We start from the raw sequence: 19,840 nt of genomic DNA, 5'->3' as shown, positions 1-19,840 counted from the left end.
ACCTATTTTAATTGTTTTGCCTCAGGGGTGTATTTTACTGGTGTATATCAGTTAAAACCTAAAATCAGAGACCCCCCCCCCCCCCCCCACCTCTCTTTCTATTCTATTAATACATGCAAATTTCTGTTCCAATTTTGCTGAACAGTAGCAGTTGTACATAAAAACATAAGCATTGCCATACTGGGACAGCCAAAGGTCTATCAAGGCCAGTATCTTGTTTCCAAGAGTGGCTAATCCAGGTCACAAGTACCTGGCAAAATCTCAGAATAGTAAAACAGATATTATACTGCTTATCCTGGAATAAGTGGATTTTCCAAAGTCCATCTTAATAATAGCTTATGGGCTTTTAGGAAATTATCCAAACCTTTTTTAAACCTTACTAAGCAAACCTCTTTTACCACATTCTCTGGCAACGAATTCTAGAGTTTAATTAAAGGTTAAGTGAAGAAATATTTTCTCCGGTTTGTTTTAAATTTACTACTTAGTAACTTCATCGCATGCCCCCTAGTCCTAGTATTTTTGGAAAAAGTAAGTGAGTGATTCACCTCTACCTGTTCCACTCCACTCACTATTTTATAGACCTCTATCGTGTCTCCCCTCAGTTGTGTCTTCTCCAAGCTGAAGAGACCTAGCTGCTTTAGCCTTTCCTCATAGAGAAGTCCTTCCATCTTCTTTATCATTTTTGTTGCCCTTCTGTGTACCTTTTTTAGAAGTGGTGACTAGAATTGCACACAGTATTCGAGATGTGGTCGCATGATGGAGTATTATAATATTCTCATTTTTGTTTTCCATTCCTTTCCTAATAATTCCTAACATTCCTAACTTTGTTTAGTACTTTCTTACTGAATTAAAAACAGTTGCTTTTCTAGGAATAACATGTATAGAATGTTTGTGCGTTTGGGAAGCTTGCCAGGTGCCCTTGGCCTGGATTGATCGCTGTCGTGGACAGGATGCTGGGCTAGATGGACCCTTGGTTTTTTCCCAGTATGGCATTACTTATGTACTTAATGTAATCTAACACGATTGCGGCTCAAGGTGGATCACAAAAGAGTAGAAAAATTGGGCCATTCTCTCAATTTATTACAATATAATCGTATACAGCAACTGCTATTATTATTTTTATTCTTTACATGCCCTCTATCCTCTTTTAGGGGTCCTTTTACTAAAGTACATGTAAGAAATTAATGTGTGGAAAGTTCAAATTTAATATGACACCTATTAGAGGTATGCCTAGCATTTCTTTTGCAAGTCACTTGTAAATTGTCCATTAACTCAGGGTTCTGTGGTTGCAATTAGCATGGATGCACTTGGCACTTTCTAACTACAACATTGTCCACATGCGGTAGTCACCGTGTGCTAACTGCAGTATTCTCCGCCCATGCCTTGCTTTGTTCCACCTCTAACAGAAGATGCCTTTAGATGCAAATTAGTGCACAGTAATTGTAAAAATAACTCAAAAGCCATACTCATGTATGTGTGGTAGCAGGTAACATGCTAATTTATGTGGTAAGTGCTTAACACACTTCAGTAACAGGGCTAACACCATGTATTAATCTTGAAATGACATTTCTTAATCTGCTTTTAAGCATGAAGCATCCTGCTCTTTTCATGTACCACAAACCTGTGCAAAAGCCAAATCTGAGAGTGTCAAAAGACCCATGTAGAACCCTCCCAGACAGGATTTGCATGTGGCCCATCCAGCTTCCCAACATTTCTACACGTTGCAGTTCTGAGGAACAGTTCTGCCTTCAGTCTTCATACCATCTCTGAACAGAGGTCTCAAAGAAAAACATCCCACGCACTAAATTATAGGCACATTGCAAGGAAGCTGTCGAGACAAGATGAAACTTGCTGGTGTTAGGGCATCACCAAAAACACTTCAGCTCCAAGCACTACACCCAGGGGTCCTCCTCGGTGATGAACAGCTGCTTGCAAAGGGGGAAAAAGCAAATGCACCATCGGGGACCGGGTTACCATATGGCTCCAGAAAAAGGAGGACACATTGATCTACTCCGGGTTTTGCTTCCATTGAAAGCAATGGAAGTAAAACCTGGAGTGGGTCAATCTGTCCTCCTTTTTCTGGAGCCATATGGTAACCCTACCGGGGGTCCTTTTACTAAGATGTGCTAAAGTTTTGCTCTTACTGTGCAGTAAGTACAAAGCCTGTGTGCTAACTGTTGGAGGTGTTCCCAGCAGTATCTAGCAAGTAACTACCTGGTCAGTTCCCCCCAGACACTTCCCACTCACCGATTACTTTCTAGATCAGATCCCCCCTGACATTTCCCATCTCGAGGTGTCAATTGCCACATGCAGAATCCCCTTCCCCCCCAGTAAATTCTCACCCAAAATTATATAGTCATACATTTTTTGTGGTTCAATCAGGCTGTAGGTTTTGCTCTGTATTCATAATTAAGTTTTGAGGTACTGAGCATGCAGCTGCATCGCTGCATTACTGTAGACCATGACAATCTTTTTTAAATGCTCTTACTGAGTATGTACAGCATTTCTTGCTATACACTTTAGTTTTTAGTGGTACAGTGCTTCAAGGTAAGGCAGTTTTTATATTCTTCCATATTGGCGGGAGACTTTCTGGTCACTCACTGTTCTCATGTTTCTTTTTTGGGTTGTGGTATAAGTTATGTGTTATTCGTCATTCTCTCATGCTCTTTTATGTATATGTATGTTCGCCAGAGGTGTTTTAGAGGCCGTTTTACAAAGGCATGTAAGAGCCTATGCATGTCCAGCATGCACTAAATCTGCATTACTGCCCAGCTACCGCATTCCCCAGGCGGTAATTCTGAATTTGATGCATGCCGAAAACATGCGATAGAAAATATTTTCTATTTTCTACCACGTGATGCTTGCCCATTGGTAAACAGCAGTGGGCGCGCGCTGCATGTCTATTGCCTGGGTTGCGCGTGAGACTTTACCGCTAAGTCAGTGGATGGTGGTAAGGTCTCAGGCTGAAAATGGATGTGCACTGGTTTTTGTTTTGCCGCACGTCCATTTTCCAACCTCTTAAAAAAAGGCCCTTTTTCCAGAACACGGTAAAAACTGGCCCGATGTGTTGGCCTTACTGAGATGACATCAAAAAGTTAATATAATTTTAGTGTGTCATAACATCAGACAGGGTTTTAGGGTTTAGATTACACTGCTTCTTGAGTGATCTTTAAATACAGTTAAATTGTTTTCATAGGTGTATTGGCAGAAGGCAAGTGGGATGTGTAAGAGAGAAAAGAGGCAGACTGGCTGGAGACCTCTACAAACACTTTTTTCGATCTGCTTTAATTCAGTTGCCTAAGAGACTGTTGGGTTTATTTTTTTTAAAAATGTCCAAAAAAGTGGCATAAAGTGGCAGATGAACGTTTTTCTTGCGAAAACGTCCAAATTGCTACTTTTGAACCCATTGTTGTATGGAATTTGAAAATTGTAATAATCTGGAAATTGACTGGACTTCTTGATTCTGTAATCCATGTAGAAGTTGGTGGTTATTATGGATTATAAGAATAAACTGTAAACTGTATTTTAAAAATGTTTTTCTATGTAGTTCATCTGCAGTGCGTCCAAATCACAAGAGGGCATGTTGGGGGTGGGATTTGGATGTTCCCACAACTTAGATATTTTTCTGCCATAATGGAACAAAGCAAAAACGTCCAGAGTTTAAAGTTGGACATTTTGGTCTGGACCTGTTTCAATCACGACTAAGTCATAAAAAGGTACCCTAAATGAACAGATGACCACTGAAAGGAATAGGCATGAACTCCCGTTACTCCCCCAGTGGTCACTGACCCCCTCCCACCCTCCAAAGATGTGAAAGAAACAGTACATTCCAGCCTCTATGACAGCATCAGATGTTATGGCCAGTCCTATTAGAGCAGCAAGCAGGACCCTGGAGTAGCCTAGTGGTCATTGCAGGGACCCCAAGACTATATCCCACTCTAACTGTTACACTTGTGGTGAAAAGTATGAGCCCTCTAAAACCCTCTTTATGCCGGCAGAGAGGTGAGGTTTTACCACCAGGGGAGGGGGCTGGCGAAGGAAAGATGCTGAAGTCACGGGTGGGGGCTGCGGTCAGAAGAGAGTGAGCTGCTGTATCTGTGATGGGAGGGAAGGGGAAGGGAAGGAAAGTGAAGAGAGACTGTGCTAAAAAAAGATAAAAGCAGAGTGCTTTGTGTGCCATCCCTGGGACACACCTCTCGTTGCCGTGTGTCGAAACACACCGGTTGAGAATAGCTGATCTAGGGACAATGGTTCTGCCTATCCTCCCAGTCACAACTCCTGAAAGTGTACCAGAACCTGTGACATTTGAAGCTTTCTGGCCAGGATCATAAGACATGGAGGGCAAATGTTGACCCCTATAGGAGAGAAGAGGACAGACAGCCGCTGCCTGTTGTACCTCTAGCATGAGGGGTTTGAAAGGCAGATTAGTAGTAGTAGTAGATTCTTCATCACATTCTTCCACTAATGAGAGTGGATTAGTCGGGCAGTAACATGACTTCAGTGCTGATCAGGCATGTTCTTGACTGCAACTGCTAATTCCTTTAAGTAGTCAGAAAAATGCCTAACAGTTTCAATTGTTGGTTCTTCTCTAAAGATCCAATAATTGCTCCAGATTATGCCAGAGCTGCCAAGTTACCATTCCAGGAGGAAGTGTTTTTTTTTTTTCCAGTCCTGGATTTCTGTCAGCCTCATCATGATGGGACCTGCTGCACTGATTTCAGTGGATAGAATCATGGACTACAAATACTACACTCTTTGGGATGTAAGTTTAAAACCAGGTCTAGCCAAAATGTCTCCTTCCTGGAATGGGTAACTTGGTAGCTCTGTTTTGCTCCAGAACTGAAGGGAAGAAGATGCATTATACTTACCGGGCCAGTAACATGGATTTTTGAGCAGTTACAGCCAGTTTACCAAGCATGTTGTTCAGCAGGAGATGCACAAAGGGGTTCTGTGGGCTGTTTTCTATTCAAGGCAGACCTGGTTTTGGGTGGCCTAAACGAGTGCACCTACGTTTTAGTTGCAAGAACGGCACGTGTGCATATTCTATAAACTACGCCTAAGTTTAGGTGTACTTTATAGAGTCACACTAACCACATGGTTTTTCGGCTCTGATTTTTAAGGTGCCATTTATAGAATTTGGCCCATAGTCTCTTAAGGCTTTCCTCCACAGTATTTTATTACTTTCTGATATATCTTTGGACCATTTCCTTTCCAATTGCCTGTGCAGGTTTTTGTCTCTTTGAACTGTAGGTTAAACCATGGACATTTTTCTTCTTTGTTCTGGTTTTTGTTTTAAGTGGTGCTATTTTGTCCAAAGTATGCTCAAATCATCCCAATTTCTCATAAAGTGAATACAATTAGGTGGTAAGACTTTCTGTATTTACAACATAGACATTCAATATTTTTGTTCAACTATCTTTCCTTTAGCTAGAAAAGTTTGTTTAGATTTTATCTCACTATCCTTTCCACCTTTTTTCCATTGAAGTATAAAAATAAGTTTGCTGTGATCTGACCATAGCACATACTCCCATTTTCTGGTGGATTGGGGGGGGGGGGGCATAATTTTTGTCTTCAGGGAGATTGAAGAGGGTGCAGTGGTGGATTTGGAGGGGGGCTGTACATATTTATAAAGGAGTCAGTAGTATGGTGGTGGGAAGGAGGGAATTTCTTTAGTTTTTTTTTACATACTGTACGACCTCTTTAACTTCCTCTTGGAAGAAAGTTAGCAATACCTCTGAAAATATTGTTAACGTTGCATAAATAATGCAGCTTTTGAAGTTTTACCTCAGCTGCATTAATAATGAGCTACTTTGCATGTGACATAGCTGATCATTTTTATATGCATTGGGCCACATTTTTGTACATTATACTGAAATAGCACAGGCTATGTGTGATTTAACACGTTATATGGTTTTATGTGTGTTAAGTTCCCTTTAATCTGAGTTCCTTTGCCATAATGTGGCTTTATAAATATCTTTGCAAAGTGACCTGCATAGTATAAAGAAAAAATGTGGATTAATTGATTAAGAGAAAATCAATTGAGTATATATGATAATAGCTAGAGAGGGTGCAAATCTTTGGGACTAGACCCCTTCCATGAAGATCTTTGAATTTGACATTTATGGCAGGTTAAGACAGTAGTGCACTTGCTTTTACTCTGAGCATGTAATGTTTGTTTGAAATTTGGCAACAGTTAAAAAGTGCTTAATTCTTGGAACATTTTCAGATAAAAAAGCTGACAAGTTTATGTACCTAATGAAGTTTTGTTATTTTTCAGGTTAGCGCTGTACGTATATGAATACCTACTCCATGTGGGAGCACAGAAGTCCGCTCAAACATTTTTGTCAGAGGTAACTTTCTTCTCATTTTATTCACTTTAGTTGTTTTGTGTTGATATGTCTTTCTATGTATTATCTCTCTTTTTATTTAAGTAACCCCTAGAGACTTTTTTTGCTGTTTTCTCAGCAACCACTTGGAATTTCAATGTGAAATTCTACAGCTTTATTTGTTGTTATTATCTATGTTTATGTGCTGAGTGGAATGAGATTATCTTTAAATACGGTAAAGTTACAGATTTTTTAGCGTTACCACCTAGTGATTATTGTTTTTTTTTTAAAGAGATTTTATTGAAATTTTTGTTAGAAAAAAAGGGATACACATTGGAACAGGGAAAATAGATATTCAAAAATGTATATTATCTTATTTGTACATTTTCTAGTAAGTTATGCAAAGTGATAACCTGATAACCTTTAACACATTATAATAAATTTCTCAAAACTTAAACTTCATAATTTTTTAAGATTTAAGTAAATATCTTGAAAATAGAAAATGTATAATATGTTTAGGGAGAAAAATAAATGATAAGGAAATTGGGAACATGGAAGGGCAGGAGAAAGGGGAAAAAAAAGGAAAAGGGAGAGTGAAAGTAGCTGAAGACCTAAAATGAAGATATGGGTACAATGACCTTTATGCAATAATGTGATAGTACAACAAGAGTTTAAATGGCTTGTTAGAATATATGATTTGTTAGGATCACCTAGTGATTATTGTGCATTCAAAAATGTTTGCACTGTAAAACTACCATTATTTGAAAAAAAGAATGGAGTACCAGTTTATTGTTAATGACGTCACAGTGACATAGACGTTTGCCTGGGGAGCAATGTTGTAGGCCTATCACAAGCTCCACCCAAAGCCGCAAACAATCGCTGAACTCAAGGAAGCGCTGCAGATGATCTGGGACAGTCTGCCACAGGGACCGATCAACAAGACTGTTAAGGACTTCCTAAAGTGACAGAAGGTCTTTGTTAAATCTAGGGGTGGACACTTTGAGCAGTCACAGTGACTATGAAATTCTGACACATTGTTTATTGTTTGAAAAATGTTATTTTACTGTGTTTTAGCTCAAACATTTTTAATGTGCGAAAATCGCTAGGCTGTAACCCTAAAATGTCAGTAACATCAAGCTAGCTTAAGGTAATTAAATGTTGTTTAATATAATTTGTAAGTTTGATGACTAAATAAGTATGTAAAATTTCATGTTGAAATTCAAAGCAGTTGCTGAGCAAACTGCAAAAAACTCTAGGGGGTTACTTTTTTTTTCTTTACCATGTGTGTGTGTGTGTATGAGAGAGAGAAAATTCAAGTAGGTTTGTGAATTTATTCTTCATTACTGGAGCATGCTAAGGAAGAGTTGCTTATTTTATTTATTTATTTTTTTGTTACATTTGTACCCCACACTTTCCCACTCATGGCAGGCTTTATGTAGCAGGCAATGGAGGGTTAAGTGACTTGCCCAGAGTCACAAGGAGCTGCCTGTGCCGGGAATTCTCACTCTAGATTTCCTATATAATAATTCTCACCACCAACGTTCTAATCTGGGACTGCCTGTGTCCGTGGCTCCTGGAATTGCTGAGCTAGGCTCCGTAGCCAGGATGACATCACTAACAGCTGATTCCCAGGCAGGGGGAGGAGTAGGGAAACACGCGTTTCCCTGCCTGGGAATCAGCTGTCAGTGCGCCACTCCCTGCCACTTCGGAGCAAGTAGTAGGGAACGGCGCATCAAAAAACTACAAGCGTGGCACCACAGAACCCCCCCCCCCCCCTCGGCGCATCACACAACCCCCCCAGCACTTGAAACACCCCCCCCCCCCCCGGCGCATCAAACCCCATCGCCACCCGCAGATGCCAGTAGTAACGCTGTCCGGCCGCTGCTGCTTCTCCTGTTGTGGCATACATAAATAGACAAAAAAGGAGAGCTAGTTGACACAACAGAATAAAGGGGCGTCTCATACAGTCACATAGACACTTGTGCGTGTCTGGCTTGTATTGGGCCAATATATTCGTGACAAGATGTAAACTACCCCTGCCCCTGGAGAAAGACCCCGGAGGAGCGCAGTGACGTGACAGGTGAGAGGAGGAGTGGCTGCAGAGACTGCGTTGTAAGACTCGGGCATTTGCGAATGATTTGGGCTGAGTTTAAAAACATTTATCGCTTCTTTTCTTTTTGTAGCGGTCGCTGCTGCTCAACAGGAGAAGCAGCAGTGACCGGACAGCGTTACTACTGGCATCTGCGGGTGGCGATGGGGTTTGATGCGCCGGGGGGGGGGGGGGTGTTGATGTGCTTCGGGTGGGGGCAGGGGGTTTTTGATGTGCTTTGGGGGGAGGGGGTGTTTGATGTGCCCAGGGAGGGGAGGGTCGCTGGGCATGGGTAGCTGGAGGGGGGAGGGGAGGGTCGCTGGACATGGGTAGCTGCAGGGGGGCAGGGGGAAAGGAGGGTCGCTGGACATGGATGGCTGGAGGTGGGGCAGGGGAGAGGGAGGTGGGGAAGGGGCCCTGAGACCAGAGAGGTGGGGGTGGGGACGAGGGCCCTGCGAGAGGGGGGGGGCTCACACTCACTCACTCACTGTCTGTCACATACACTCTCTCTGACACACTCCCTATCACACTCTTATCTCTCTGTCACACACACACAGTCTCACATACACAGACACTCTGTCTCTCACACACTCTCTCACACAAACACACACACACACGCTGTCTCTGTCTCTCTCTCATGCTCTCTATGACACACACACTCCATCTCTCACACACACTCTCTCTCAAACATACACACTCCGAGGAAAACCTTGCTAGCACCTGTTTCATTTCTGTCAGAAACGGGCCTTTTTTACTACTTTGCATATACATATACTTTGCAAAGTATATACTTTGCATATATACTTTTCTGTTCAAAGCATGTTTTGTGTGATTTGTGGTCAGAGAAATCAAATAAGCAACCTTCTTGGATTATTAAAGGAAATGTGTGTCTTCTGTGGGCTGAAGAGCATTTCAAAAATCCAAGTGACTTTTTAGAAATGATTATTATTGATGCAGCCATGTCTGCAAACATATCACAAATTGCCTCACACAGCATTATATTAGACTAGCTCAGTAAATGGTGACCAAAGATAGGCATTGTTACGATCCACGCTAAGATACTTTTCTGTGAAGGGTGCTTTGCGTCAAGAGCTCTTTACAGAATACGAGCTTGGCACGCTTTTCGCACCTAACTTTGGGCATGAGCACTTGGCCTGCCAAAAGCTGGTGTAAAAGCTGATGCCCGACTGATGGCAGTTAGGTATTCTATAACGTGCCTAATTTCTGGGAATGCCCCTGACCCATGCAGTGGACTTTGATCCTGGGGAACTGGGTTCGATTCTCACTGCAGCTCCTTGTGACTCTGGGCAAGTCACTTAACCCTCCATTGCCCCTGGTACAAAATAAGTACCTGAATATATGTAAACCGCTTTGAATGTAGTTGCAAAAAAACCTCAGAAAGACGGTGTATCAAGTCCCATTTCCCTTTCCCTATTTGAGATTCTAAATGGAATGTTGAGATTCTGTTGCTACTATTTGAGATTCTAGATGGAATGTTGCTACTATTGAGATTCTGTTGCTACTATTTGAGATTCTACATGGAATGTTACTATTCCACTAGTACTCAGCTTTTCACCTTGCACATTTGTTTTAAAAGATTGAAAGTTTAAAGTATTTAGTACATTACTTTGCACATTTGGTTTAAAAAGATTGAAAAATTGTAGCACAGTGGTGTCGGGAAGCAATAATATAGAAAAAAAGAAAAAAAGTCTTCCGAACTCACTGCAGGGATACCCGATGAAAGAAACGCTATACCATTTCAGAGCAGTATGCTTGACTGCATGAGAAGTGGCAAAATCATCTGAGGGTTCCCTTGCTACTCATGGGTGTGCATTGTATTACAAATATTGGATGAGTGGACTAGTGCATTGGTGACAGCTGAGACTTTAATAATCGGTGGCTAAGGTCCTGGTTTATTTTGTTTAGTTTACTATTCCACTAGCAACATTCCATATAGAAGCCTGCCCTTGCAGATCAGCAACGCGGCTGCATAGGCTTCTGTTTCTGTGAGTCTGATGTCCTGCACGTTACATACGTAACTGCTTTGAATGTAGTTGCAAAAACCTCAGAAAGGCAGTATATCAAGTCCCATTTCCCTTTTCCCTCCATGGCCATGCTCCCTTTTGAGTTGCATGCTATGAAATTTAGGCATGCATGTTATAGAATAGGGCAGATCCGTGTGTAACTCCTAATTTCTGCCAATTAACTGCTTGTTAACTGCAATTATTGATTGTTAACACCAAATTGATTTAATTATTTTACACGCAGATCTGGGATCTGCTCCCAAATTTGGGTGACCTATACAGAATCTGGGGGATAGACTATGATGTCACAAATGACACAGCCAGCATGAACCAATTAGGTCCCATTCTATGTGGAATAATTGACTTTTGCCTGCCTCCAGGAATTCAGGGGAGTATCACATTCCATATGTGATAATTTGGTGAGGAAAGTTTTAATCAGTGAGGTGATGTACTTTGGAAGTATTGTGCAGTACACCAAGGGTGAAGCTTTCTTTTCAAATAGCATCTGTGTTAGTATATACCAGACGCAGCTTGTTTCTTCTTCATGTCAAACAGTTGTTTAAGTGATAACTTGTGTGAGTCAGTTTTTTCTCAGTGGTTGGATGCTGTAGCAGTGTGTCAGTGATTTGTTTTGAACTGCTAAACAGTAATGAGAGTAGTGCAACTGATTTTAATACTGATACGTTTTGTCACAGCTTCTGATGTACTAAAATTCAGCACAAGTAGAAAATTACATTTCAGAAGTGTTGCTAGTGGTACTTGTTCAGCATGCTGTAATCTTAAAGTTCAACCAGGTATCTGGCATGAATTGTACTGGTTTGACTCTATTTTGACATGTGTAGTTTAGGGAAGAAAACTGTTTAACTTTCTGTTCTGAGAGAATATTGACGATGGTGATGGTGAACACTTATAGCTTGCCTAGTCCCTAAATATAGGTTCAAGGCGGGTTAACAAAAATAAAAAGAACTGATACATAAATCAGGAGCTAACGAATATAAAATGAATAGTATCCAATTGACATAATATAGACAAAAAGTTGTAAGTAAGTATTGTAAAAACATAGAGAACAAATAGGATTTCAGTGAATTGCAAAACTGAGCGTAGTTTGAGCATAGGCAAACGTCCATTTGTAAAGTGTTCCAGCATCTAAGAATTTTCATACAGAGAAATCCTTTTTGTACCCTGTAGAGAAGGATATTGCAAAACAAGACAGTTACGAGTATGATTACAATTTCCTAATAGCTGAAATGTAAACATTGGGTCTGCTGGATCTGTGCCCTCCAAAATCTTAAAAGCCAGCCAGCATAACTTGAAAACCACCCATGCTCTAACAGGGAGCGAGTGAAGATCAACAAGTAAAGGGACTCATGATCAAATTGAGATTTACGAAAGACTATTCTAGCAGCTGTGTTCTGAATCATTTGGGTTGTTTTTGACTAATACCTGTATATAGAGGGGCATTTTTGATATGACTTCTAAATCCGATTTCGGACGTTTTGTTGAAAATGTCTGGGTTCCTGCGAGGATGGAAGCAGTTCTGCGGGGTTCCCGTGGGGATGGAAACAATTCCTGCGGGGTTCCCGTGAGGACGGAAATAATTCCTGTGGGGTTCCCATGGAAGTATACGCTGCACTTGCACCCACCTCTCACCTACCAAGTTCTCTGAGTGCTGTCTCCTCCTCCTTCTCCTTGCTTTAACAGCAGAGTTTCCATTAAGGAGGTGGTAGAGACCCAAATGGTGATGGAATTCAAAAAGGTGTGGGATGAACACAGAGGATCTCTAATTAGAAAATGGAAGTTATAAAAAACCTAAACTTAAATGGCTGAATGTGTGTGGATGTGTTGAATGATGTTTAGATGGCAACTCTGGCTGTGATGAACTAGGGCTGATACCGGGCAGACTTCTATGGTTTGTGTCTCATATGTGGCAATCTGGTTTAGGATGGGCTTAGACAGCAACTTCAGTGGCTAGAACATGAGGACAGTGCTGGACAGACTTTTACGGTGTGTCCCACAAATGAGAAGATGAATAGGCTAGAGTGGGCTTCGACGGCAACTCCAACAGTTGGAACATAAGGATAGGGCCGGGCGGACTTCTATGGTCTATGTCCCCAAAAAGCCATAGAACATAGGCGGTCGGTGGCCCAACTGTTTGGGGAGGCTAAAGGGGCGGGGTCAGGGGTGGGGCTTACATCCATAATTATCTGACAACACAGAAAAAAAATAAAAGTAAAATAGTAACAAGTTAAAACCCTAGCCACTGACCGTCTATGATCCCAATGGCATCTGCTTCTCCAGCACGCAGCACCTTAAATAACTTCTAAAGTAAGGAAGCAACATCCTTATCCCTGGGTAAGAAAGGAAGGATTGAGAATGATGCTCTGTTTCTTTAATTCTTCTCTGATTTTTCTGTTCCTCTGTCTTTCCCTTCTGTCTTTTTGTCTTGTGTTATTCCTTCTCCCATTTTCTTGTTGTTGTGCTACCCATAAGAAGTCTGTCTAATCTGTTGTACTGGAGCTGCAGTACTTTCTGTTCCGAGCTCTCCACGTGCTACAGCACAAGTTGTGCAAGGGGAATATCTATCCCTAATGCGTGCGGGATAAATATAAGGTATTTTTCTCTCTCTAACCTTTGGATAATCTGCATTCCATAATGTCTTGCTGCCGCAACCGCTGTCTCTCCGATTCAGTGGCCGTCAGTAGGCAGACACTGTGCGCGGGGCCATCATGGATCGCTGCACGGCGACGCTGACAGCTCTTCTGGTCCCACCCTCTATGATGCAACATCCTGTTCGGGTGGGAACCGGCAGAGCAGTCAGCGACGTGTAGCGGAGCTCTATGGTCGCACGCACGGTCTGTTTATTGATGGCCACTGGGTCGGGGAGCGGAGAGTCAGGCAGAAAGGCAGCGTGGGAAGGGGAACCTCCAGTTTGTATCGTATGCTGCCGCCAGTCTTGGGAAGGTTGCATTTGGGCTGGGGAGGCTTAGCCTCCCCAAGCTTATACAGGGCGCCTATGCCATAGAAAGATCATAATCAAGTATATAATATCACATTTATTGCTGATTTAGTCATGAATTGATAATGAGTGTGACTATTGGGCAGACTGGATGGACCGTTCAGGTTTTGATCTACAGTCACTTATTATGTTACTATTAATCCTCTCTGCTCCCGGGCTGATGCGCAGACCTCAGCTGTGACACAGGCATGAGCATCAGATGTCACCTGACCTACTGATGCATGCATGTGGCGACCTCTGAGCACACAGTTCTAGTGAATCAGAGAAAAGTCTTACATGTGCACACCAGAGTGTTCCAAGTTCCAACTTCCATTCCTTCCTTGCCTGCAGTGCTGCGGCTCGAACCCTGAGAGAGACAACCAGAATTTTTTTTATGTACCATTAAATTCTTGTGGGACTGAGTGAGGACAGATTAAATTTTTGCGGGGATGGATGGGGATGGGTTAAAATCTTGCAGGGATGGGTAAGATTCCAGTGGGGACGGGTGGGGATGGGTAAGATTCCAGTGGGGGCAGGTGGAGAAGGGTAAGATTCCGGCAGGGACGGGTAAAATTTCTGTCCCCGTGCAACTCTGTAGTCCAGACACCAAGTGGGGAACATAGACATTTTTCTGTTCAAAAATCGCTTTCTTTTTCTTTTTGAAATGGCCATTTCCTAGATGTTTGTAGACATTTTGTGCTCAGTGTGTTTTTCTTTTGTGACCATGTTTGAAGAAAAAAATGTCCAAGAGAAGAATGCAGAAAAACAAGCCATTGAGACGTATGGTGAGTCCAGCATTCTTAGTAGACTGGCCACACCAGACATCCCAGCAGAGCAGTGGGGCATCCTAGAGGGCGCTGCAGTAGACTTCACATAAAAGGTCCCAGGTACACATCTCACTTTTGCACTTCATTGTAGGTGAGTCCTCCAAAACCCACCAAAAACCTACTGTACCCAACTGTACACAACTACAGTAACCCTTATGGGCTGCAGGTGTCACTTGTATATGGGTACAGTAGGTTTTTGGTGGGTTTTGGAGAGCTCACACTTTCTACCTGTTATGATTGTGGTCATAACCCCTCTCAAACTTACCTTTTTCCTGGTGGACAGCTTAGCTGGCTCTCTCTCTCTCTCTATGCTGGCAGCTTCCAGCATGACTCTAATTGTTTCACTTTACTACAGCTGTGTGTGTGGACTGAGTTAGCTCTACCTCTCTTTGGGTGTACTGGCTTCAAGTGCTTCACGGTGCTGCATTGGTGTGGGTTGGGCCTCTATGAGTTTCAGTGTGCTCTCTGTGTTTCGGTGTGCTGCCTGTGTCTAGGGAGTGTGACATCATCAGGGAGGGCCTTGATAAGGAAGTGGTGTTCTTTCCTTCAGAGCCTTTGCAACGGTTGTGTTTGCTTTAGGTAGGGTGGTGCAGTGTGCACTTCTGACTTTCTGTCTAGTTTCCCTGCTTGCTTTTGCTAAAGGTCCAGGTTAGTGTGAGTGCAGTGTGCACTTGTGACTGTGTGTTTGCTTTCCTGCTTTCCCCTTGTGGTTCCCCTGCTTTTCCCTCTTGGTGGTTTTGGAAGCATTGCTGTGTGTAGGACTTTGGAAGCTCTGTTGCTGTTAGAAGTACTTCAGGGTTTGGTGTTGTTAGGAACATAGTTTGCTGTTAGAAGTACTTCTGGTGTTTGTGCTTATTGGGAGCATTGCAGTCTTTGCTGTTGGTGTTTGGTGCTTTAGAAGCACGATTGGGTCTGGTGCTTTGGAAGCACTTTTGGCTTATGTGTTAGCTTCCCTGCTTTTTCCTTGTGGCTCCCCTGTCTTCCTTTTTAGTGCTAGGAGCTCTTCTGGTTGTCTGGTGCATAGGAGCACCTTAGTTAGTTTAGAGTTGTAGAGCACTGCTTGTAGCTTGGTGCTTAGTAGCACCTGTGTTAGCTTTGTGTTTAGTTCCCTGCTCTGTTAGTTTAGGGCTTAGGAAGTCCCTTTGTTGAGCAGGGCTTAGGAGCTCCTGTTTAGTATAGGGCTTAGGAAGTCCTTTTGTCAGTTCACTGTTAGGAACACTTCTGCTGGTTTAGGGCTTGAGAGCACTTAGGAGTACTTCTGTTTCCAGTCCTGGTCCCTGTGTCATCCGGTATCCAGTAAGTCCTGCCGGCCACTTGAACCCAAGGGCTCAACCCTTGGGGGGGGGGGGGGGGGGGTAGTGGCCAAGTGCAGGTGAAGCTGTACGGACCAGTCCAGTGTGCTCCAGTCCAGTGTGTTCCGGTCCGGTGTGTGTTCCAGTCTGGTGCGCTCCAGTCCAGTGTGTTCCGATCCGGTGTGTGTTCCAGTCCTGTGTCCTGTGTCCTCCAGTCCGGGGGATTCCAGTCCAGTGTTCCAGTCCTGTGTCCTCCAGTCCGGGGGATTCCAGTCCGTGTGTTCCGGCTCGCTGGGCGGTGCCTGCAGTCCCTGCCGGTGCCGGTGTGCTTGCCCAGCGTTGGTTGGTGGGTTTTGCCTGCTGCTGTCGCTTCTCGTCAGCAGCCCAAGGGCTCACGTTTGCTCCAGAGCCCGGCCCCACGGGCTCTGAACCTGAGAACCTGACACTACCACGTGTTAACAGTAAGAATGGGATATGGGCATGCGATCCCTTCTCTACAGTGCACTGCACTGACCACTAGGCTACTTCAGAGACCTGCTTGCTGCTCTAATAGGACAGGCCACAACATCTGAAGCTGGAGGAGTAAAGGGGGGGGTCATGCCTTAATCCCTCCAGTAGTCATTTGGTCATTTAGGGCACCTTTTTGATACTTAGCTGTGATTGAACCAGGTCTAGACCAAAACGCTTAACTTTTAGCCCTGGACATTTTTGCTTTGTTCCATTATGGCAGAAAAATGCCCGAATCCTGCCTCCGACATGTCCCTTGTGATTTGGACACACTGCAGATGAACTGCATAGAAAAACAGCCATTGCTGCTTTGTGCCGCTTTTTGGACATTTTCCTGTTTCAAAAATGAGCTCCATAGTGTATTACAGTAATCTAACTGAGACATAAAGAATAGCACAGTAATACCATAAAATGGCTAGGAATAAAGTAATTATTAACCTTAACTGCTTTATCTTTAAAAAAAGTCTTTTGGGTAAGATGTTTGATCTGAAAATTCATTGTCAAGGCATCTAACATATCCAGTGCATTTTTTGTGCCAGTACGCGCCGGTACGGTGTACCAGCACCTTTTTTCTGAGGTCTGGCAGCTCCCCGCCGTTCCATTCTGCCCCATGTCCCACTTCCACTCCACTCTCTACCAAAGTCGCAGCGGTGAACTGACGGGCGGCGGTAGTAAAAGCAGCAAGCAGGCAGGCTCGACTCCGTCCTTCGCTTCCCTGCCGTCTCTGCGTCCCATCTTCCTCTGATGTCATTTCTTTTCTGTGAGGGTGGGCGGGACGCTGAGAGGGCAGGGAAGTGAAGGACAGAGTCGAGCCTGCCTGCTTGCTGCTTTTACTACCACCACCCGCCAGTTCACCGCTGCGACTTTGGTAGAGAGTGGAGTGGAAGTGGGACATGGGAGAGGGGAGGGCAGGGGAGAGAGGAGAATCGCTGGACATGGGAGAGGGGAGGGCAGAGGAGAGAGGAGAATCGCTGGACATGGGAGAGGGGAGGGCAAAGGAGAGAGGAGAATTGCTGGCGATCGATGGGAAGGGAGGGCAGAGGAGAGAGGAGAATCGCTGGACATGGATGGGAGGGGCGGGCAGGGAAGAGAGGAGAATCGCTGGACATGGAGGGGAGGGCAGGGAAGAGAGAATTACTGGACATGGATGGGAGGGGAGGGCAGGGAAGAGAGGAGAATCGCTAGACATGGATGGGAGGGGAGATCAGGGAAGAGAGAATTGCTGGACATGGATGGGAGGAGAGGGCAGGGGAGAGAGGAGAATCGCTGGATGGATGGAAGGGGAGGGCAGGGAAGAGAGAATTGCTGGACATGGAGGGGAGAGAGGAGAATCGCTGGTCATGGATGGCAGGGGAGGACAGGGGGCAGAGAAGAATCACTGTACATGGATGGCAGGGGAGGACAGGGGGCAGAGAAGAATCGCTGGACATGGATGGCAGGCGAGGACAGGGGGCAGAGAAGAATCGGACATGGATGGCAGGGGAGGATGGGACAGAGAAGAATCGCTGGACATGGATGGCAGGGGAGAACAGGGGGCAAAGAAGAATCATTGGACATGGATGGGAGGAGAGGACAGGGAAGAGAGGAGAATCGTTGGACATGGATGAGAGCGGAGGGCAGGGGAGAGAGGAGAATCGCTGGACATGGGAGGGGAGGGGAGGGCAGGGGAGAGAGGAGACATGCTGGACATGGATGGCGGGTAGAGAAGAGAGGAAGGAGATGCGCATGGATGGGAGGGCAGGGAAGAGGAGAAATGCTGGAAATGGATGGAGAGGAGAGCAGGAGATAGAGGAGAATTGCTGGACATGGATGGATGGAGGGGTTGGTGGGGAGAGAGGACAAATGCTGGACTTGGATGGAGGAGAGGGAAGATAGAATTATTGCTTTATATGGATACAGGGGAGGGAAGAGAGGAGAAATGCTGGACATGGATGGAGGAGAGGAGAGAGGAGAAGTGCTGGACATGGATGGAGGGGAGGAAAGAAAAAAGAAGAAGATGCACATGGATGGAGATGAGAGAAAGAGAAGAGAGGAGAAAAGCTGCACATGGATGGAGAAAATAGGCAAAAGCTGGATCCACGTTATACCTCCTCCAGTCAATTCCATGGAGGACCCAGCTTTTACTTATGGATGTATGGCAAGAAATGAAGAAGAAAGAAGGAAAGCAAAGAAATAAATGGAAAGGAAGCCCTGGAAAAGGAGTTCAGGGAACAGATAGAGAAAATCATTTTATTTTCATTTTAGTGTTTGAAATATGTCTAATTTGAGAATATACATCTGCTGTCTTATTTTGCACTGGGTATACTGGAGCTGTAACAGCTTACAGAAATTATTTATAATGAAAAAACTCACGTTATTTTTTTTCTCCTATACTAGTATAATATTTTCAATGATGTCTGTTTATATGCGCCATGGCTGGTATAAGGGGTGTGGCTAATGTGGATGTGGCTATCATAGGGGTGGAGCCATATGTGGTGACCCCGCCCATAATGAGTACCGGCACCTTTTTTTCTACAAGCACTGAACATATCTCTAAGTACCCTAGAAAATTTTTCAATTGGAAGCTGAATAGCTTTGGGTAGAGTAACACCTTTGTAGTCCGATAGACTTCCAATTAGTCTTGTTCCCATAGGCACCAACATTTCAGACTTATTGGGAGTGGCAAACAAAATAAAAATTACCCGTCCTTGGACACAGTGGAAGCACTTATTCAGTATTGGGGGTGCTGATCTGTCTCTGGCACCCACAGGGCTGGCTCATATGCTATTTCCAGTTTATTTATTAATATTTATTAACTGCCTTTATAAAGAGATTCACTCAAGGCAGTGTAGAATAGGTGTAGACTGATAAACAACATACACTGTATTAACAAAATAACAATAGTAAAATGACAAAACGTCAGCAAAATAAACAATTAGAATAGTGAAGTAAACTTGTAAATAGGCAAATTGAATCATAGCAATAGCAGTCAGCAGTATCCCTGAATATTTAGTGCTGGGCTCTGTCTGAACACCAGCATTGAAAATCTGGCCATATGTAGCCAGATAACACTTACCTAGTTAAGTGTGATATTCAGAAGTTAGTCGGATAAGTTAAACTGGATAAAAATGAGACTTTGAGGCATATTTTCAAAGCACTTAGCCTTCCAAAGTTCCATAGAAACCTATGGAACTTTGGAAGGCTAAGTGCTTTGAAAATATGCCTCTTTATGTTTTAAGAACATAAAGATAGGCATTCTAGGTCATACTGATGGTCCATCTAGCCCAGTATGCTGTTTCCAACAGTGGCCAGTCCAGGTCACAAGTACCTGGCAGAAACCCATTCCATACTACCAATCCCTGGTTAAGCAGTAGCTTCCTCCATGTCCATATCAATAACAGACTATGGACTTTTCCTCCGGGAACTTGTCCAAACTTTTATTTAAAAACCCAGCTAAGCTAACCACTGTTACCATATCCTCTGGCAATGAGTTCCAGAGCTTAACTATTCTTTGAGTGAAAAACTGTTTCCTCCTATTTGTTTTAAAAGTATTTCCATGTAATTTCATTGAGTGTCCCCTGGTCTTTGTACTTTTTGAAAGAGTGAAAAATCTTTTCACTTTTACCCATTCTATACCACAGACCTCAATCATATCTCCCCTCAGCAGTCTCTTTCCCAAGCTGAAGAGCCCTAACCTCTTTAGCCTTTCCTCATATGGGATGAATTCTATTCACTTTAACATTGTGGTTGCTCTTCTTTGAACCTTTTCTAATTCTGCTATATCTTCTTTGAGATATGATG

The 19,840-nt window shown here is 43.6% G+C and overlaps 1 protein-coding gene across 1 annotated transcript in view; it reads left to right on the top strand.

Moving 5' to 3' along the window:
* Window positions 1–19,840, top strand: part of SSBP2 (single stranded DNA binding protein 2) — a 665,549-nt gene that overhangs the window by 185,283 nt on the left and 460,426 nt on the right. The window contains exon 2 of the mRNA XM_030193336.1: window positions 6,278–6,350. Within this exon, the coding sequence (XP_030049196.1) occupies window positions 6,278–6,350 (73 nt within the window). The remainder of the gene's footprint in view (window positions 1–6,277; window positions 6,351–19,840) is intronic.

This window comes from Microcaecilia unicolor, chromosome 2 (assembly GCF_901765095.1).
Source record: "Microcaecilia unicolor chromosome 2, aMicUni1.1, whole genome shotgun sequence".
In the NCBI taxonomy this organism is placed as follows: Eukaryota; Metazoa; Chordata; class Amphibia; order Gymnophiona; family Siphonopidae; genus Microcaecilia; species Microcaecilia unicolor.
The sequence above is the reverse complement of the archived record's forward strand: the minus strand, read 5'-3'. Positions and strand labels throughout refer to the sequence as shown.